Below are 21,028 nucleotides of genomic sequence, written 5' to 3' on the forward strand. Positions count from 1 at the left end.
GAAGTTATCAGAAACATGCCTCTCTAACATTTTCCTCAGAAAACTATACTTGTGCTTAACTAGACTGAATATAATCTAAACCAAACATCTAAAAAGGCTGAGAATTTTATGACCTATTTTAAACTTTCTCTTTTTGTACTACAAAAATCAGTAGAGCACTAGTCAGTTCATGCTAACAAATCATAAAAAGTCCAAAGTTTTAAAAAAATAGAACACTGAAGAAACATGAAACAATATGCAGAGACTGGGCTTTTGATACTAGAATATGGTGCTAAGAAGTTAGATTAGGGATTCTAAAGTCTTAAATCTCACATTCTAATCATCTGGATCAGAATCTTCAGTCTACTAGAAAACTGTAAGGACTGGCTCCCCAGCAGCCTTAATAATTGGGACACTAATATCAGAATATGAGGAGAGGGGAAACATCAGAATGAAAACTCGTGACTGTTTATATGATTTATATGAAAGTGAGGCAGAGAGGCCTAGAATTCTACTGCACTTCAGTTAGAATAATAGTAAAAGATGTATGAAAATCAGAGGAGAAAAGACTGATTTTAAAAAGGAAGCATTTTTATTACAAAATCATTTTCCATTTTCAATGGATTTTTGTTTTGGTAACACAGCCAGTAATTTAATCAAATGGACATTGATCAACCCTTAGAGATCATATAAATGAACTCGCTTTTCATAATTTGAGACACTGCATCATTGAGAATGCATTATCTTGAAGATAACAGTGTAACTGAGTGCTTCTTCCTTTGGAAAAAAAAGACTACAGCTTATGCTTTTTTCATGTTTGCATTCACGTGTATTTATTGACATCCTTTATGGAAAAAAGTACTAGAGTATTCTAAATAATGGTCCAAAACCATGGTTTATCCAACATGTTACTGCCATGTTTCGAGGTTTTACTGTAGAATAATTATTTTTAGTAAAATGACCTCAGACCCGTTGATTTGGTTTGTACAATGTACTATATCCTAATACTCAATGGAAAATGAATTCTTAACACTGGACTTTCACTCTCATTTAGAAGTACACTGAAAATATTTCAAATTTCTTTTATTTCATCTTGCCAACTCATATGTGAACCTGGAAACAATCGTATTTGTGTTAAATCAGTTCACATCCGCTAATATTCTCAATATAGATTTGATTAACTCATTGCAATTTGAATGAGTTTCCCAAACAAACATCAAATCACTTTTTACTGGAAGATACAGGCCCATGTTTGAAAAACTGGCTTTTAATTTCCAGGCCACAAATGACAGTTTAAATTTTTATTAGCTTGCACCTACAAAACAGCAGTTAGAAGGTAGAATGAATTTACAATTATTCCTTTTCACAATTACACCTCTACCTTAATATAACGCTGTCCTTGGGAGACAAAAAATCTTACCGCGTTATAGGTGAAACCATGTAACACTGAACTTACTTTGATCCACCGGAGTGCGCAGCTCCGCCTCCCCGGAGCACTGCTTTACCACGTTAAATCCAAATTTGTGTTATATCGGGTGGTGTTATATCGAGGTAGTGGTGTAATTGTAGGTAGAAAACCAGAGACTATGCTGAGACATCTGAGTCTGGCCAATAATTTAATATTTTTAATTTCAAAATACAGTTTACTGTGAAGTTTACCACTTTCCTCTTGGCTAGGAATATAACATTTTAATTAAGAGATGTCTTGAGAATTATACTTAGAATTCATATACGGTTTTATACTTACAAAGCAAACTACAAACATTTTGGTTGAAAGTATTCTTCTTTTACCAAGAAAGAAAAATTAACCTTGCTGATTTCTACATATAAAAACAACAATTTGTAACTTTAAAAAGAAGAATTAGTGAGGTGCAGGGTTTTATTCTAAACTTATCTAGATTTTCATATTGTTACCATAGTAACTCATATCTAAATGCAAATATAATTTGCAAGATACACCATTCAAAATTACAATGACACATTATGTGAGCAAATAAATAATACACAAGAGATGAAAATAATAAAGGATCTATAAAGAATTTGTTGGAAATATCAACACAAAGGACTACCTTAGCATATTAGACCACTACACAACATCTATTGCCTTATTCTGACTCAGAGCAGTGGCCAATAACTTGTGAAGGTAACTCTCTCCCACCATCAATAATTCACCCAACCATGTGTTCAATGATAAACATTGCGGGGATGGAGGAGAAATTCTTTTCTGCCCACCACCAGCGAGCAGTTTATACCCTGAAGCATGAGATTGGATTAGCTTTATTGTTGTTTTATCTAGCATAGCTACAAATGTTATTAATGGCCAGAACATAATCCAGTTCTTTGTAAAAATCCAGCCATCATGTTTATCTCAATAGCTTCCTGCTGCAGTGAGTTCTATGCAAAGTCTGGATATCTGTTTTCTAACTGAAGGATTTCATTCTTCAACTGGCATGCATGTAAAGACAAACGATTACAGGTCTTTTCTCCCACTGATGTGCAGGAGATTTATGCACAGAATTAGCATTAATGGGAGTTTGGTATGTAAATCCTCCTGCCACTGGTGCCAAAACAGACCCCTTATAGAATGTATTCACAGAGAATTACATTTAGTAAATAGCTCATATTCCTTACCTGTATGGTAAAATGTGAGAAAAACCAAAAGCATTCCCATAAACATGTTACTCAAAAACGTGACAACACCACACGTAATTCCTTCTGGAACAGGGTAGACCGTCTCCACGAAAAGCTCAAAGAATATAGGTATGCTACTATTCAGGAACACTCCGAGCAAGATACAGGATGTGTATAGTGTAGCTACAACAAAAAAAAAAGGCTTTAGTTTCATAGTAGCATTTTGCTATCATATTTCAAACAAAAGATGCTCAGGATATTAATGCTTAAGTAACTGGAAGACAAAGGAGAATCAGACCTATTTTCACCTCTGTGCATCATATAGTGTATAATGTCTCTCTGTTAGTATTCAGCATTCATTTTTGGTTTGATCATTTCAGCAATTTATATTTGCATACAAACTGAATTCCTGAAGATACACTGAGTGATTTGAAGTATGTTTACCCAATATCAGAAAACACTGGACAAATATTTATGCACAGAGACATCTAGGTTGAGTTACCTCCAAAGTGAACAATAACTGTTTTATACTCAAATTAGAGCAGAAACAATTACTGTACTGAATCAGAAATGAACTGGAAATTGACATTTTGACTCTCAGTTCCAAAGGTCAGAACTAATTTTTGTTTTCACTTTCCAGACAAATAATACTAATGATCTACCAGATACCAAGGCATTGCAGGATTAGCCTCTAGTTCAGTGGTTCTCAAACTTTTCTACTGGTGACCCCTTTCACATAGCAAGCCTCTGAGCGCAAACCCCCCTTATAAATTAAAACCTTTTTTTGTATATTTAGCACCATTATAAATGCTGGAAGCAAAGCAGGGTTTGGGGTGGAGGTTAACAGCTCAGGACCCCACCATGTAATAACCTGGCATCTCCCTGAGGGGCCCTGACTCCTAGTTTGAGAAAGCCTGCTCTAGTTGAAAGAGTAGGTTATTTGTCATTGCAGGACTCTGATTTTTCATCCTGGATGCATAATATTAGAATATGGCAATTTCTTTAACTGGCTAGGGTATTTTGTTCTGTGACTTCTGATGTCACCGGACTTCTTCCAGTTTCATGCTAGTATAGATATTTTACCTAGGAAATCTAGATCTTCTAAAGCTATGCAGAAATAAAACATTTTTCTTTTCATCCAGTAACTCTAAGGATCCAAATCAAGAAAGCACTCATTTCAATGGGACTTAGTCATTTGCTTAAGAGCAGTCCTGAATAATGATGGTTTTCTGAACTGGACTCTCAGTGACATGAAGAGACCTATCAAAGGAAAAGCAAATATGTAAGGGAAAGAATTAGCTAGAAGAAATATTAAGACTGAAAAGAACAAATAAAATGTCTAGAATATTTCTTGGAGGTTCTATAAGAGCTCCGGTGATATTAAAAAATCCATCATGGAAAGTGGAGAACTGAAAAAGCTGTACTTCATCTTAAAGTAAGCATTACTCAATTTCTCAACTGAGAAGTTGTTAGTAAGCAGGAGACTTGGCTTAAAAAATTCACCATTTGTCAAAATATGAGGTATAATGAAAGGCAGAAAAGAAGGCCTTAGGAGATACAGTAGAAATGTCTATTCACCAGCTCAATCATTTGATGTAGTTCTCTGCCAAAACACAGAGACGTATTTCTTTTCCTACAGCAGGGATTTTGCCTGGAAAAGGAGAGGGAGGAGGGAAGCAGACAAGGCTGCCAGGAAGATGATATAGTGGCAAAACTTTGGAAGGGGACTGATCAGGTTGGTCTCTAGATTTGTTTTTAACAGGCCTGGATACGACTGTCTGTCTCTGTCTCTTTTTATATATGAGAAACTGTAAAAGCTTTTCCAGCTCCTGTAAATTCTTTTATAACCAGCTGGAAGGATGAAAGTCAGAGGAACTGTTCCAAGATAAGTTCAGAGTTCTCAAAGACTGAGAACAAAATTTAGTATCCCGACGCCAACATGCTCTTGTATCTGAAATTGAATGAGTAATTCCACTGCCATGATATCCACAGATTCTGCTGCAAGCGCTCATTGATATTTTGAAGTTAGTAAATCTCTGGCACAAGTCCTGGTTACATCCAGTAGCACAGCCTCTTGCTTTCACAGTTCTCTAACCCCTGTTAAATAAGCAGCCATCATTGATTCAGTTTTCTAATTTGTAGCTAACTATTTGAATCTTTTTTGATACCAGAGGCAAAAAGGGATCTGGTAGTGGCTTTTGAAGCTGCAATATCAGAATAGAAGCCAAGAGAGACAGGTCTTTTCTCCCCCAAAACTTCAGCTGGATAAATCTATGGACACCTATTCAGAATTAAAGTGAGATTCTCTAGTACTTTCCAAAGAGAAAATATATAAGGAACTAGTAACTATTGGGAAGAACTTCAGATGGTGAAAATACATTGACCATACAGTTTTTGAGAAATTTTGCCCCAAATTTTAAATACTTCTAATTTAGCCAACCAGTTCTCATGAACTTTGAGAACTGTGTTCCTACACTGTGGCTTGGTCTACACTACACACTTACTTCAGTCTATGTCGCTCAGGGGTGTGAAAAATCCACACCTTGAGTGACATAGTTATACCAACTTTAACATGGACCCCCAGCCCTCCTGTGTAGACAGCACTATGTTGGCAGGAGAGCTTTTCCCGCTGACATTGCTACTGCCTCTCACTGAAGTGGACCTATTAAGCTGATGGGAGAGCTCTCTCCTGATGGCTTAGAGCATCCTCACCAGACACACTATAGCAGTAATGTAGAAACCTGCCCTAAATCTCAAAGAAATCGTAAGATGGAAAAGAAATCAATCATTGCTAACTGAATAGTGAGCACAGTGTTAAACACTAAGGTGCAACTACATGACTTGGGAGGCTCTAATATAATCAGGTTTGCTCCAGGACAAGCTGTACATCTCCAACAGAGCACAGAATGAATTTGCAATAGTCAGTTCCTATGAAATTACAAAAGGTCCTAATGCTGATTCTGCTGGAGAAAAGGATGGCATGGTAAAGTAACTAAGATAGTTCCTTAGTTTGGAGGCAAAAAGCTTCAGCACCATGTGGGTTACAGTTGTCTACAGAATTTTCCAAATAGCACCTTCGTATTCAAGTAATCTATATCCTGTATGTTTTCCTAGTCACTTTTGTTTGCTTTAGTGACAAACATACATTTTTATATTACAATGAGCAATGCAGAGTCAACATGTCACCTTGAAAGACATTTACCCTCAGTTACCACAGCATTATCCAAGATACTGGTGTATTTCCTTATCAGAGTAGATAGCATTGCATTTTCCTATTCCAATGACCTATGTAAGCAGGAATTTACGTGGCCCTCATTGCAGCAGTAACTGTAGGGAAATGCTGCAGTATTTCAACATTCATTTGGCCTCTCTGAAAATTATAAGTATTTTAATGCCAGCAACCACCACATAGAAGTGCAAAGTGGGTTCTTCTCTGCCTCATTCACCAATACGGTTCCTGGCCAATGGGAGCTGAGGAGCAGGTGCTTGGGGCAGGGGCAGCACACAGAGCCCCCTGGCTGCGCCTCCGAGTCCACCTATGTAGGGGCCGCAAAGACATGCCGGTTGCTTCCGGGAGCTGTGTGGAGCCATGTAGGGAGCCTGCCAGCCCCGTCAGCCCCCACCTTCTTACCCCAACAGCAGTGGCTCCCCCGGGCTGCCCTTTGCCCTAGAACACCCAAGTTTTAGTCAAGTGTACAGTACAAGTCATGGACAGGTCACAGGCCATGAATTTTTGTTTACTGCCTGTCCATAACTTTTACTAAAAATACTCGTCACTAAAACATAGCCTTAGCTATAGATCATATTTATATATACCCTCTTCAAATCACAAAGCTCTTGGGACACTGCATAAACACTTAAATATAACATATCATAAAACACATGCACTTTAAAATCTGAAAAAGTATTTAAAAAGCCAAAGCAACTGGATCAATGTTAAAGGCAAAAAGAACAGGGTGTGTTGTAGATCCCAGGATGAATTTACAGGATTTGCAGTAAGAAAATATATCTTTTAACTTGTGAATGAAGAAAAAAAGGATGTGAAAATGACAGTATTAAAAATCTGGACGTCTCCAATAACATTTATAATCACGTCTCTAACTGTAACCACACTTTAATTACAACATTTCCATGTTATGGTAATATAAAGCATCTAAAACTCCGGAGTGCTGTAAATATAATAAATAATTTTACTGCATCAATTCAGCGTTTAAAAGTAACAAATCCAATTTTGTTGCCTACCTAGAAAGTCATAAATAAAATATACAGTGCAAGAAAAATTTATTGGACAAGTCAGATAAATGGTAGTCCAAAAGTGGCTTTGGCCTTTTTTTTTTAACATACTGTAGTGAGTACAATACCTAAAATACCAGCTCAAGGGGTGACAAAGCTACTATGGCAGGGTGAGTGCCAGCTATTAAATGGAGTCCATTTACTTCTCATAACAGGACTTCAGACTGAATGATCATTAAAGAAACCCATGTTTTTTTTTATAGTTTAAAGGAACTGATGTTAAAATTACACTAAGTGCTTTTTCAATTAAGAAACTCTGACTACCATTGCTGGTGCAGAATGTAGACAAGTGCAAGTACAAGCACAAAAGCTAACATTTCTTCTTCACTCCCTTGCTCCAAAAACAGGGTAAACAACTAATTCATGTCTGCTTGGATAAAAATACACACCAGAACTGTACTTCATCTGCATGACATATATCATATCAGAAGAGCACTTGCCCTTTCCTGTGAAAAGTAATTACCTGGGAAAAGAGCAGTGTGCTAAGACGTGCTCAAGACACTTACATTAGCAAGCTCTAGTCATTAAGAAATAATAGAATCGGGGTTTTTTTAAAGCAACTGTGATAGAGTACTTGGTATTTTTAGGACCCATATAGAACTCTGTGTATATTAGACAGCTATTAACTAACATATTAACATAAGAATGTTACGGGGGCAGGGGTAGCTCAGTGGTTTAAGCATTGGCCTGCTAAACCCAGGGATGTGAGCTCAATCCTTGAGGCAGCAATTGGGGTTAAAAAACATAACAAAAAAACTGTCTGAGGATTTGTCCTCCTTTGAGCAGGAAGTTGGACTAGATGATCTCCTGAGGTCCCTTCCAACCCTGATATTCTGTGAAATTATAAGAATGGCCAGACTAAGTCAGATCAAAGGGCCATCTAGCCCAGAAGCCTGTCTTTGAACACTGGCCAATGCCATGTGCTGCAGAGGGAATGAACAGAATAGCTAATGATCAAGTGATCCATTCCCAGCTACTGGTAAAGAGGCTAGGGACACCATCCTGGCTAACAGCCACTGATGGACCTACCCTCCATTAATTCTCCTAGTTCTTTTTTGAGCCCTGTTATAGTCTTGGCCTTCTCAACATCCTATGGCAAAGAGTTCTACAGGATGAGTACGCTGTGTGAAAAAATACCTCCTTTTCTTTGTTTTAAGCTGGTGCCTATTAATTTAATTTGGTGACCCCTAATTCTTGTGTTATAAGAAGGAGTAAATAACACTTCCTTATTTACTTTCTTCACACCAGTCATGATTTTATAGCTCTGTCATATCCCCCCTTTGTCATCTCTGAAAACTGTCTTCTTCATCTCTCCTTATATAGCAGCCATTCCATGAGCCTAATTACTTTTGCTGCACTTTTCTGAACCTTTTCCAATTCCAACTTTTTTTTTTTTTTTGAGATGGGGCAACCATATCTGCACACAGTATTCGAGATGTGGGTAAACCAAAATTCTGTTCTCTTTTTTGACTGCTGCTGCAGTGGATGTTTTCTGAGAACTATCCACTCTTACTCCAAGATCTCTTTCTTGAGTGATAACAGCTAATTTAGACCCTATCACTTTATATGTATAGTTGGGATCATTTTTTCCAATGTGCATTACTTTGCATTTATCAACATTGAATTTCATCTCTCGTTTTGTTGCCTAGTCACCCAGTTTTGTGAGATTCTTTTGTAGCTCTTCTGCTTGGGACTTAACTATCTTGAGTAGCTGAGTAGTATCTGCAGTATCCGAAGCTTTGACATGTCCTGTATGCATGGCACACACAGTTGTGGTTTCCACAGTTTTCATGTTTTCTGAGGAGGCACCAGATCTGCCACTTCAGTATGAATAGTGCAGGCAGAAAGTTCATCTACAGCACTGCTGATTGGGCTGCCTTTGGTTGGGCACTCTCCCCAAGGTTAGCATGGCGCTGCCTCAGTGGGTGGGAGCGCTAACCAAGATTCTTGATTGAACCATGTAATATTTATGTTGGAGACAACACCAGGCCTGACTACCCTCCAGTGTCCATTCTAATCACACCTACTAGGGAGGAAAGAATGATATGCCTTGATGATAGCATCACAGCTAGAAAAAGTCAGCTGTATAAAGGACAATAACTAACTGTGATTAGGGATTGACATCTCTCATAAAAGGTTAAAAAAAAAAAGGCTCAAAGTTTGGTTTCCTGGTTTCAGAACTGGTGTGGGAATACTGCTTACAAGAAGACAAACATTTCCCTGTTTGTGTTGCCCAGATTTTCCAAAACCATTTATTGATGGGGCAGATATATGAGCTTATTTGGTTATCCATTACTACAAATTTCCCTGGCAAGAAGAATGAATTGGAATAGAGCAGTGGTCCTCAAACCCTGTCCATGCCCCCTGCCCTCCTCCAGAGCTGGGAGTAGGGCTGTGGCTCCTGATGGGGGGAGGGGGGGAAGGGGAGGAACGATGACACACAGATGGGGTGAAGGGGCCAGGGCCACAAATTGGGCTGGGGGCAGGGCCGGAGCAGAGCAGGAAGCAGAGCGGGGCTGGGTGGAGCTCCCTCCCCATCCCCCATGGAGGCTGGCCTAGGCCACACCACATCTCCTCAAATGTTCCTCCTTGCCCCCCAGAGGAAGTGGTTAAACAGTGGTAGCCATTTAACTATTCTCAGCTGTGCTTAGAACACAGCAAAACTGGTCTCAAGTATCTTCCAGGCAAGGGTACAAATCAGCTCCTAGAATACCTGCATTCCAGGAAAGTCCTGTAATGTATATTAACTGCCTCCTCTTACATTACACCTTCTCCAGAAGTGGTTCACAGACCAGCTGCTCACTCTGGAGAAGAGAAGACAGATGGGACATAACAGTTTTCAGGTACATAAAATTTTGTTACAGGGAGGAGGGAGAAAAATTGTTCTCCTTAATCTCTGAAGATAGGACAAGAAGCAATGGGCTTAAATTGCAGCAAGGGCAGTTTAGGTTGGACATTAGGAAAAACTTATTATCAAGTGGTTAAGCACTGGAATAAATTGCTGAGGGAGGTTGTAAAATCTTCAGTCATTGGAGATGTTTAAGAGCAGGTTAGACAAACACCTGTCAAGGATGGTCTAGATAATATTTAGTCCTGCCATGCATGCTGGACTAGATGACCTCCCGAGGTCCCTTCCAACCCTACGATTCTGATTTAGATATCCACTGTCTTCAATAGACTTTGAAGCAGGCCCTTAGTGTGGGGGAATGTCAGACATACTGCAAGCGAGTGGTGCTGTCCAACCTTCCCCAAACCACTCTGATCAGATATCTATTCCTGGGGGAATTCTGTGGGACTGCGCGCCCACAGAAAATGCACTGCCCCCTGCAGAATTCCTGTGCTCCCCTGCAGAAAACGGCAGGGAAGCCAAGGGAAGCTGTGCCTGGAGAGGGGAGATGATGACCACAGGCAATTTTTGGGGGGATTGCCCCCCAAAACAGAGGCCAGGCATGGGAGGCACAGGCTACTGCCTCACTTCATTTCTACAAATCCAGAGCTGCCCAGCTGAAGTAGGCTGCGTCTCAACTCGGCTGACTCTGCAACTGAACGCTGCCTCCTGGATCGTAGTGCCAATCATGCACCCCTTGTGTGTGTTGGGAGCCTTCCTGTTTTCTGTGCAACAGTGAGTGCCAGCAGTGGGGCTGGGTAATGGGCAGGGTAGGGGAAAATGAGAGTCGGGGGGAAGAGGCAGTGGGAATGAAGTAGGGAGTGGAATAGGGCAGGAGGAAGGGAATGTGCAAGTGAGGGGAGGGGGATGAGATGAGGAAGAAAAGGGGATAGGGGAATCAAGGGGGGAAGCAGGAGCCCGGCATGCGGCATCTCCTCAGCAGCAGCTGGGGCTCCCCCATGAAGCAGGACACTCACCCTGAACACTCACCCTGATATGCTCTACTGCCCTGGATCCTCCTGATGAGCCTCCCACACACAGACCCCCACCCCACTGAGCCCCAACCAGTTGCACCTGGATCCCCACCCCATCAAGCCCCACTCCCTCATCACCCAGACTCCTCCCACTGAGCCCCATCTCCCCACACCCAGACCCCCACACTGATCCCCAACCACCTTCATCTGGATCCCTTGCAGAGTCCTATTGCCTCTGCACCTGGAACCCCCCAATGTGCCCCTGTGCATCCAGGTCTCCCACTGAGCCATCTGCACCCAGATTGCCCCACACAGAAATCTCTCACCCCACACCTGGATCCCCCCACACTTGGATCCTGCGGGGCTGAGCCTGCCCACCCACACCTGGTGCACATTGGGCAGAGAATCAGGGCCATGGTGTGTTTCTGGGACAGGTCCAGCCCTGGCACTGTGTCAGGGCCAGGTGCAGCCTCACTGTCGAGCCCCTAGAGCTGAGGAGGTGGGGACTTCAGGGTGATCTCCCACCTCAATGCAGCCAGTGGCCTGTGCTCCCCACTGCCATGCTGGAGCCACATTTATTTATTGACAAATAATAGCTGCTGAATGTTGCAGAATTTTAAAATATTGTGCACATAATTTTTATTTTTCTGATGCAGAATTTTTAATTTTTTCACACAGAATTCTCTCAGGAACATCCTGACCTCCAGTACCCTGGTTATTCCAGTAATGGGCCTCTTAGGAGTAGAAAAACTGTGCCAAGTCATGTAGAGGTTTTCTATGGATAAACAAGAAGGAGGGTAGCTCTAAACTCATTTTCTTTTGGGACTCAACACAGAATTTAAACAGGTCTTTAGAGATCTAAGGTGTTTCTAATTTGGCAGTCATGCTAAAATCCAAGTGCCAAGATGATAGGCTGGTGCCTCACCTAGATGTCTGTTTTGTCAATTTTACTAAACTCTGAAAATGTACTGAATGAGAGAAATTCTGCTCCAAAATCAGATCCGGCCACAGCTTTAATCAGTTTGTTAAAGTAGAACAGCAAAACTTTCTTATAACTTCATTCCTATCATGCGCAAGGATAAGAACCATAAGGGAAGTACCAGCTTTAACTTTTCTGTAAGAAATGTGACCTACTGTGAAGCAACATAACTTTTATTGTAATTTGCTTAACAGAAGCAAAGATAAAAAGGAAGGATTTCCCTTTAAAGTACATTTATAATATTAATATGCTGTATATACTCGATCATAAGCCAATTTATTTATCAGCTGACCCCCCCAAGATGGATAAGTAAAAATGGAAAATTTTTATGACCCGTTCATAAGCTGACCCTATAATTCAGGAGTCCGTAAACTTTGGCTCCCGGGCCATCAGGATAAGCCACTGGCGGGCCAAGATGGTTTGTTTACCTCGAGCATCTGCAGGAACGGAGGTAAACCCAAGAAAACTAAGTGTCCTGGCATGCCAGCTGCTTATCCTGATGGGCCAGGACAGCAACTGGTGGGGAAATTTTGGCAGGGGGAGAAGCTGGGGGTCAGGGGAGTAGCCCCTGTGACCACCCCCCACATGACCCCACCCCTAGGCTGGGACCCCCCCCCACTCTCCCCATCCCATCCTTTCCCACCTTATCTGGGGAGGGCCAGGGAGGATGTCTCTGGCCTTGCTGGAGCTGCTCTGGAAGGCTAGGCGGCATGGCAGCAGCCTGCTCCAGTGGGCCAGACCAGGCGACATGGCTGCAGCATGTTCCAGCGAGTTGGGCCGGGTAGCATGGCCTCAGTGTGCACTGGCGGGCCAGGCAACACAGCCGCAGCCTGCTCTGGGGGGCGGGGCTGAGCGGCATGGCTGCAGCCTGCCAGCATCGGAGCTGCAGCTGCTTTGGAAGCTGGGGAGAGCCCTGCCTCTTCCCTTCTGGCTCTGCTTGCTCCCTCTGTTGCGGGGAGGGGCTGTGTCCCACCTCTCCCTCTCCATACCTGTTCATAAGCCGACCCTCTTCTCTGGTGCTTCCCTTTTTTACTAAAAAAATTCTGCTTATAAACAAGTATACACAGTTTTTCATTCCTGTGAATGCTTAGCAAATTCTTATATCTCGATATAGTTATGAAAGTGACTGGAAATCTGATCAAATTGGATTTGCTCCAAACATTTCCCAAAAGAAAAGCAAGTGAAACTTGTGATTAAAGCTGAAGTACAAACTTTGAGGAGCTAAAAATTGTATGAACAGGTAAGTGATCCTTCAGCTAAAGAGTAGAGATCATGAAATAACAGAGGCTTCATACTGATGAGTTTTAAGATTTGTTACATTTATAGGTATATCCTTGAAATGTTCCTCACTTCAGATCCAAACTGACTTTGCCACACATTTGCTGCTGTACTTGCTTTTTATTGTTGATAATCATAATAATAAACTTAACCTTTACAAAGCACTTTTCATCTGTAGATCTCAAACTACTTTAAGGAAGACAAGTGTCTTTATCTCCAATATTACAGATAGGAAAAAACAAGGGACAGGAAGATGACATAATTTGCTCAAAGTCCCATAGCAGGTTAATGCCAAAGCCAGGAATAAAAATCTAGTTCTACAGAGTCCCTAGCAACTCTATCATCCACTGGGCCGTGCTGCTTTAGTCACATCAAATATGTGCTACTTATGGTAAAGAAATGACTGTCTTATTTTACCCTTTGTGCATAAATAATTTTCTATCCTCTCTTGCTGTGGTTGTTTCTTCAATATTGTGGTCTACATTTGGGTAGAGAGATGTGTTCTTACTTGTTGAAAGTAAGATTTATTTTTAATTATATTGCATAACTTAAATTCAGTTGTTGACACAATGGACTGCCATGGAAATCTGACTGCCCGATAATAATAATAATAAATAATAATTGGAGATATACCAATCTCCTAGAACTGGAAGGGACCTCGAAAGGTCATCGAGTCCAGCTCCCTGCCTTCACTAGTAGGACTAAGTACTGATTTTTGCCCCAGATCCCAAAGTGGCCCCCTCAAGGATTGAACTCACAACCCTGGGTTTAGCAGGCCAATACTCAAACCACTTAGTTATCCCTCCCACCTTCCATGCCCCCAGTGTGAATACAGATTTTGTAAAAAGAAATTCTGATCTCAACATCTTAAAATACTGTTGAAAATACTGATACATATTAGAAATGTATTGATATTTTTTGCATAAAACATTGAATCTGAGTCACATGCAACTGGCATTACATACCAATTCTTCGAAAGTGTTAGTATTTATATCCATAGGTATTTTCAGCAACACAACATAGCCCAAGATATTGAAACTGGCATTGTGCCATGTTATATAGTTATCTTGGGTCAAAGTTCCCCATTTTACATTAATTAATGTAATGAGTTCAATACAAGCAAACTAACAATGGACATGTGATAAATGAAGGGGGGGAGGGAGTAGCTCCCTTTTATGGACACCCACCCAGCCAGTTAGTTACTGTTCTCTACTTGCTTTACCTGTAAAGGGTTAACAAGTCCACAGGTAAAAGGAAGGGAGTGGGCACCAGACCAAATGAGCCAATGGGAGGACTAGAACTTTTTAAAATTGGGGAAAGGTTTTCCCCTGTGTCTGTCTGTCTATTGTTCTCTGGAGAGAGGAGACACATAGCAGCAATGCTATAAGAAGCTTTAAGCCAGGTATGGAAATCATCAGATCACACCGAGAACTACTTATGTGAAACCCGAGATATGTAAGTAAATCACAGAATGTCTAGGAAAATATGATTAGGATTATTTCTTTTATTTCTCACTGGCTTGTGGACTCCTCTGTGATAACCCCCAAATGCTTTTGTTTTGCTTGTAACCTTTAAGTGGGACCTCAAGAAAGTTATTAAGTTCCAAATATATTTTCTTCTTTTTTTGTTTTTAATAAAATTTACCTTTTTTAAGAACAGGATTGAATTTTTGTGTCCTAAGAGGTGTGTGTATGTTGTTTAATTAGCTGGTAGCAACAGCTGATTTCCTTTGTTTTCTTTCTCAGCTCTTCCCTGGAGGGGGTGTGTGTGTGTGAAAGGGCTTGAGAGTACCCCACAGGGAGGAATTCCCAAGTGCGCCTTCCTGGGTCCCAACGGGTTTTTTGCACTTGGGTGGTGGGAGCATCTACCCATCCAAGGTCAGAGAAAAGCTGTAGCCTTGGGAGTTTAATACAAGCCCGGAGTGGCCAATATTAATTTTTAGAATCCTTGTGGGCCCCCTCTCCTGCACTCAAAGTGCCAGAGTAGGGAATCAGCCTTGACATCACTATTCTAGCACAGACAACGGAAACAACTATTTTAGAGTTCAGTGTGTATACAAAACTGTTTTTGGAAGTCAATGAAGAATTTAGCTTAGTATAATTTAAATAATGTATATTAAAATTTATTAAAAGAAAATTCAAGCTTTCTTCAAGTGTATTGTAATCAGTTATTATTCTTATATATGTTTCCAAATATGCTTTCATGTCAATTCTACTGAAAATATCTTAACCCTCCACATCCCCACACTAATGACAGAAAGCAAAAGCCATGCTGTATAAAAGGAAGAAAAGCCTTTTGAATAGCAGCCTGAACATAAACTACTGTTGATTAAAGAAAACATGAACTAGTCATTGATTTTTAATATCAATGTTAAAGGTCTCTAAGCAATTTTGCAGGAAATCTCTTTAGATCACGTCATGCTTATTTAAAAGGAATTAGGCCAATATTTTATAAGCAAATGCAGGAAACCACCATATTGCTTTGACCCCTTTTTTCAATACATTAACACCATCTTCCTCCCTATTTTAGCTAGAGATTTATAAAATTGCCACACATACTGGTGATGGAAAATTGGTTTAGAGAGCAGTAGGTGAAATTTTTCAGATTTCAACTGAAATCTTTTATCAGCAAAAAATGCAGATTCAGTGACAGAAAAATGTTTCACAAATTCATGTCAGTTTCATCAAATTGCTCATTTAAAAAAATCCAAAAATTTGACAAGTTTCATTTAACTGTTTTCCGTATGAAACATTTCATTTTTTATATGAACCAACTTTCTGTTGTAAAATTTACTTTTATTTTATTTTTTAAAACGCAAAAACAATAAATAAAAAAGTTGAGATTTTGACCAAAAATCACCAAAAAACATTTTGTTAGATCAAAAACATTTTCTGACTTTTGAAATTGCCAACAAAGATTTGCTCAGTTCCTCTATTCAGATCTTAAGGGCTTCTTTCTTCCACTTCACTTTAGGGACAATAATCATACCTAATAACAACTTCCCCTAAAACATGCCAGGAACTAGTCTACTGAATTGAGCGGAAGTCCAGGAGGTCCAGAGTTTTAACTCCAGCTCTGACATCAATTCCCTGGTGTTGGATTGGCCAAGCAGCTTGGGCCTAAATTTTCAAAAACAGGCCACCAGACATCACTCAGTTAACCGCTTCTTGATTGTTTCCGCAGTCCTCCTGACTACTCACCTCACTGAGTCTGGTAGACTCTACCAAACATATACCATCTCCTTCTGAATAGCATTCCTTTCATGGGAGTAGCCTTCCACAGGTACCTGGCTCATCCTCCATAATATTCTGATTGAGGTTTGCTTCCTCATCCAAGTAGCTGGCTTTTCTTTTGGAACAGCTCCCCTCCTGACTGCTCAGACCAGCAGCATCAGATGAGTTCATCCTGATATCTGGGCAGTTTCAAGATGTTGCTGCAACCTATCAAGCTTGTGTTTTTGCACGTGTAGAGCTTATGAGAAAGATGTTTGTACATATTAATGGACATAGGAGGCACCCAGGAAAAGAAATTTGACACCACTGAAGCTCTCTGGGAAGGAGTGGAGTGGAAGTGAACACACAAATCTTGGAAGAGAAACCTGTGTAGGGAGCAGAGAACTCCTCTACAGGTACCACTCCACATTTATGCTAGCTTCTGCAAAAATTTATTTTGAACCTAGATCTCTCTGCCTTAAAATCCTCACAGTAATACAGGAATGACAGCACTTGCTTCCCAGTGGTGTTGTGAAGATTAGTTAATAAATCCGAAGTACCCTGAAGATGTGAAGCACTACACAGTAATTGCTACAAAAAATACTAAGATAAATTGTTTCAGCTATAAATAGTGCTCATCTTCCAAACACAAAAAAGTGCAAACAACATCCTTGACCTCTAATGTCGCTGTTGCTCCACTGATTGAGCACATAGAGATGCTTCCACGTTAAATAGCCATCTCACAATCCTTCACCAGAGCCTAAGTGCCACTAGGCAGTGGCCTGCATTCAACCTTCTATACTTTGGCTCAGTTACATTCTATACCCTCAAACTTTTAATTAAACAAAAAAGTTCAACCAAATCAATTTAAACGTGCTGTTTCTCCCACTTACTGTGAAGTGCAGAGGTTATATGCATATTGCATCATTACATTTAGGAATAATCTGCATGAAGCCCTATACATTAGTACTTTAAAAAGCTTGTGCATTTTCATCCCTAAGAATGTATTTTATAACGATGTATCACTGGTATTCAATATACAAAGACCTACATTAAACAGGCATACTGCATATGTTTTATATTACTTTTTTTACAAAAAAGAGCTGCTTATAAAAAGAAATGCCTGTCTAGTAAAGAAACTGGGAAGTTGGGCCACAGAGGAAAAATGAATCTTGTAAGCAAATATAAATTAGGGCCTAAATCCTTAAAATCTCCTTTTAAAGATTTGACAGTACTCATTAAAGCTAGCACTGCTATTCAAGGCAAGGTTTTGTTTTCTCAAAAAGGTGTTCAGATACTACAGTGGTGTGCACATTAAAAGAACTTAGACAGAAAATAGATAGAAAATCTACCACAGGAAAGGAGTAGTTTTATTTGGATACTTTATAAAAAAACAGATGTACAGAACTGCTTATTATGAAGGCAGTAACAATACATCTATTTTAAAGAGAGCTCTAAACTATCAGATTAAAAAGAATAATCTAACCTTTAACTACACACTGCTTTAGGAGATTTCATGCCAAATCCTAAAATATGTACTTGTACACAGGAATGAGGTAAGAAAGACTTTTAAAGGAAAGCTTATTGCACTGAAGTGCTACAGTAACGTTACTGTCTACTCTGGACACTGCTAAAGTTATCACAAGTTGAAGTAATTTTCTACCTCACAGGAGGTGCTCACCATCTTGGAAGACTGGGCTCTAATTTTGTCAAGCTCCTTTTAGCTCTACTAGATATTCAACAATGGTCAGCCCAAAAATCATCCAAACAATCTTATTCAGGAAAAGTTTCCAGGACAGTCCATGAATTACACAGAAGTGGCAAAATGCTTTCCAATATATCAGGGGTCGGCAACCTTTCAGAAGTGGTGTGCCGAGTCTTCATTTATTCACTCTGATTTATGGTTTCGTGTGCCAGTAATACATTTTAACGTTTTTAGAAAGTCTCTTTTTAATATATAACTAAACTATTGTTATATGTAAAGTAAATAAGGTTTTTTAAATGTTTAAGAAGCTTCATTTAAAATTAAATTAAATGCAGAGCCCCTCCAAACCGGTGGCCAGGACCCGGGCATTGTGAGTGCCACTGAAAATCAGCTTGCGTGCTGCCTTCGGCACGCATGCTATAGGTTGCCTACCCCTGCAATATATTTTAACATGAGTTACAAGGTAACACTTGCCAAACATCTTTAAGTGGGAAGGAAACAAGGCAAAAAAAGACAAAAACTAAGGTAGAGACAGAGACATCAAAATTCTTGCTATAAAAGTTAACAGTGTGACCTTCCTCGTGACTTAAAAAAACATAAAACCTCACAAATGCACCTGATTGTAGAGGAAGGATTTACAATAATCCTGCAGCCCAGGATCAGAAGACCCCTTTAAGAGAAAAGGAATCTGGAATTCTGCTACAAATAGTACTGATGGTGACTCAGTGGTCGTAATCGTTCACCTCAGATTCAGCACTGATCCAGTACCCCAGCATGATGACTGAGACTATGTTGCTAAAGACACCTTCTTTAGTATACCATATAAAAGTAAGGGCACTGATCAGTCAGGTTTTTAAAAAAAACAACAACTTGTAATGAATTTTTAAAAATAATAAGGGCTGAGATTTAATATAATAATCATAGCTGCAACTCTAATAACTCCTAGGTCCTTAGAAAAAATCATTTAACTTTTGCCTTTTTCCTGATCCGTGAAATGGAGATACTCCCCCCAACCCACCGGTGTACAGTGAGGATTGGAGATAGTCAGATTGTATGTGGCCTCCACTTGTGTAATTTTCTATGTATATATGCACGATCCCTGGTGTGTGTAAGCCAACCTATTTTGCCCACAAAAATTCAACCAGAGGCATGCACAGAGAGATGCATGCATTGATGCTTCATTCAAAATTAGATTCAATATTTGTAAAGCACTTTGAAGATGAAAAGTGCTATGTTAATGTCATTATTACTAATGCACTTTGTGGTATACAAAGCAGACCAAAATTAAGAAATGCTGTTAAATCTGTTTCTCTGTATTTTTACCTTCCCCTCAAATTAACCTGGTTCCTTTCAGTTTATCCATCAGGACAGTTTACCACGAGTCCCATTCCAGTTACAAGAATCCACCTGCAAATTACAAAAGCCGACCAGTGTCCCAGAGAAGACATGCTCTCCAATAAACACATTGCAGTCTCGCAATCATTAGTCAATCGCAAAAGGAGCCACACTGACAATCACTGACTGTTTCTTGAGACAATTCTGCTCACAAAAAATAACATTTTAGAAGTTATTGTGTACTTGCATGTTTCTTTATATCTTTTCATTTGCCTACAAAAACTCCTTTCCAAATCTTCATTAATTTCATTTTTAAACAGAGTAATTGTGGGAGGGCACTAACATTAGTAGTTCTTCCTTGAGAGTACACAACTGTCAGTTAAAGTTCTGTTTAATTTTAGGTATTTTATTTATTTATTTATTTTACAATTCAATGGTTCACTTTCTTTTTCTTCCATTTTATAGTCCTGCAGCTGTATGTTGAGTAAACAAAGAGATAAGGAGGCTGCTTTATTTCTCAAAGATCCTACACAGTGTGCTGAATTCTTAAAAAAAAGAGAAACTAAAGGCTGCTAAGGAAAAATTGATATACCAGTTCTGTTTTAGATCACCATCTATGTAATTAATTTCACCTACAGAAAGTAGTTCGCTTTGTTCTCGTATGTAGGCAGGGACAGAAGACTTATAAGTTTGGCTCACTGCATTAATTCAGAAAACAAAGCTTTTGTACAAAAAGTTACCTTTCTGTAGGTAATGATGGAACAGACAAGCACAAAAAGTAAAAACTGCCAGTCCATTTTTTCACCTGAGATGAAGAACGGGGGGAACACCACACAGTTTAGGTTCCACTGGATTAATTGGTTCAAGGTTTTAGTTAATTTTTAATAATTTATTTAATCTTTTGAATTCTAAGTTCCCAAAGTTGCTGTTTTAACTCTATGTATTCACCACTACCATATACTCATAATACCATCACTGTTTTATTCAGAACCACAGCTATTCCCCAAAAAGGTACTAATTAATACTCTAAAAACATAATTATTATAATCCAGTCAAATTTTTTAATTCTTTTATCATGCTTTTTAAAAGCTGGTCAAAGATATTCTTATTTAATAAGCTTCAAATCCTTTTTTTGTCCATCATTATAAATCAGTGGATGAAAACTCATATTATTATATATAATGTATTTATCATCAGGATTGGGTTCTCAAAACAAATCATAATATAGTTTAATTAAGATGGCAAATATGTGCCTACAATATCAGTTGCTTATAAAATAGACCCAAAGAACAATATAAATCATCTCTTCTTATGCTTTTACATTGTTCTAGGTACCTGTGGTTAAAGGCAGGTGAGTGACACTAGTAAGACAGGTGAGAGAGAACCAGGTGGATGCCAGTGTTGCGCCAAACAGCAGCAGCAGTAGTATAAGTTTCAGCATGCCCCTGATAGAATCTGCAAACCTGAAATAAAAGCACAAATCTCATAAATTCAAATCTTATTTTTCAAGTTATTTAAGCATGACACTTTACAGTAAAATAAATACACAATGATGCACATTGTATGTATAGTTGGGGTTATTTTTTCCAATATGATGGGGGCTAATTTAGCTACAACGAGTCAGGAAAAAGATCTTGGCGTCATCGTGGATAGTTCTCTGAAGATGTCCATGCAGTGTGCAGAGGTGGTCAAAAAAGCAAACAAGATGTTAGGAATCTTTAAAAAGGGGATAGAGAATAAGACTGAGAATATATT

At 39.5% G+C, this 21,028-nt stretch overlaps 1 protein-coding gene across 1 annotated transcript in view; it reads right to left on the reverse strand.

Moving 5' to 3' along the window:
- SLC49A4 (solute carrier family 49 member 4) overlaps positions 1-21,028 on the reverse strand; it is a 135,495-nt gene that overhangs the window by 17,878 nt on the left and 96,589 nt on the right. The window contains 2 exon segments of the mRNA XM_032763652.2: positions 2,611-2,793; positions 20,609-20,736. Coding sequence (XP_032619543.1) covers positions 2,611-2,793; positions 20,609-20,736 — 311 coding nt within the window.

The sequence above is a fragment of the Chelonoidis abingdonii genome, chromosome 10 (genome assembly GCF_003597395.2).
Source record: "Chelonoidis abingdonii isolate Lonesome George chromosome 10, CheloAbing_2.0, whole genome shotgun sequence".
In the NCBI taxonomy this organism is placed as follows: Eukaryota; Metazoa; Chordata; order Testudines; family Testudinidae; genus Chelonoidis; species Chelonoidis abingdonii.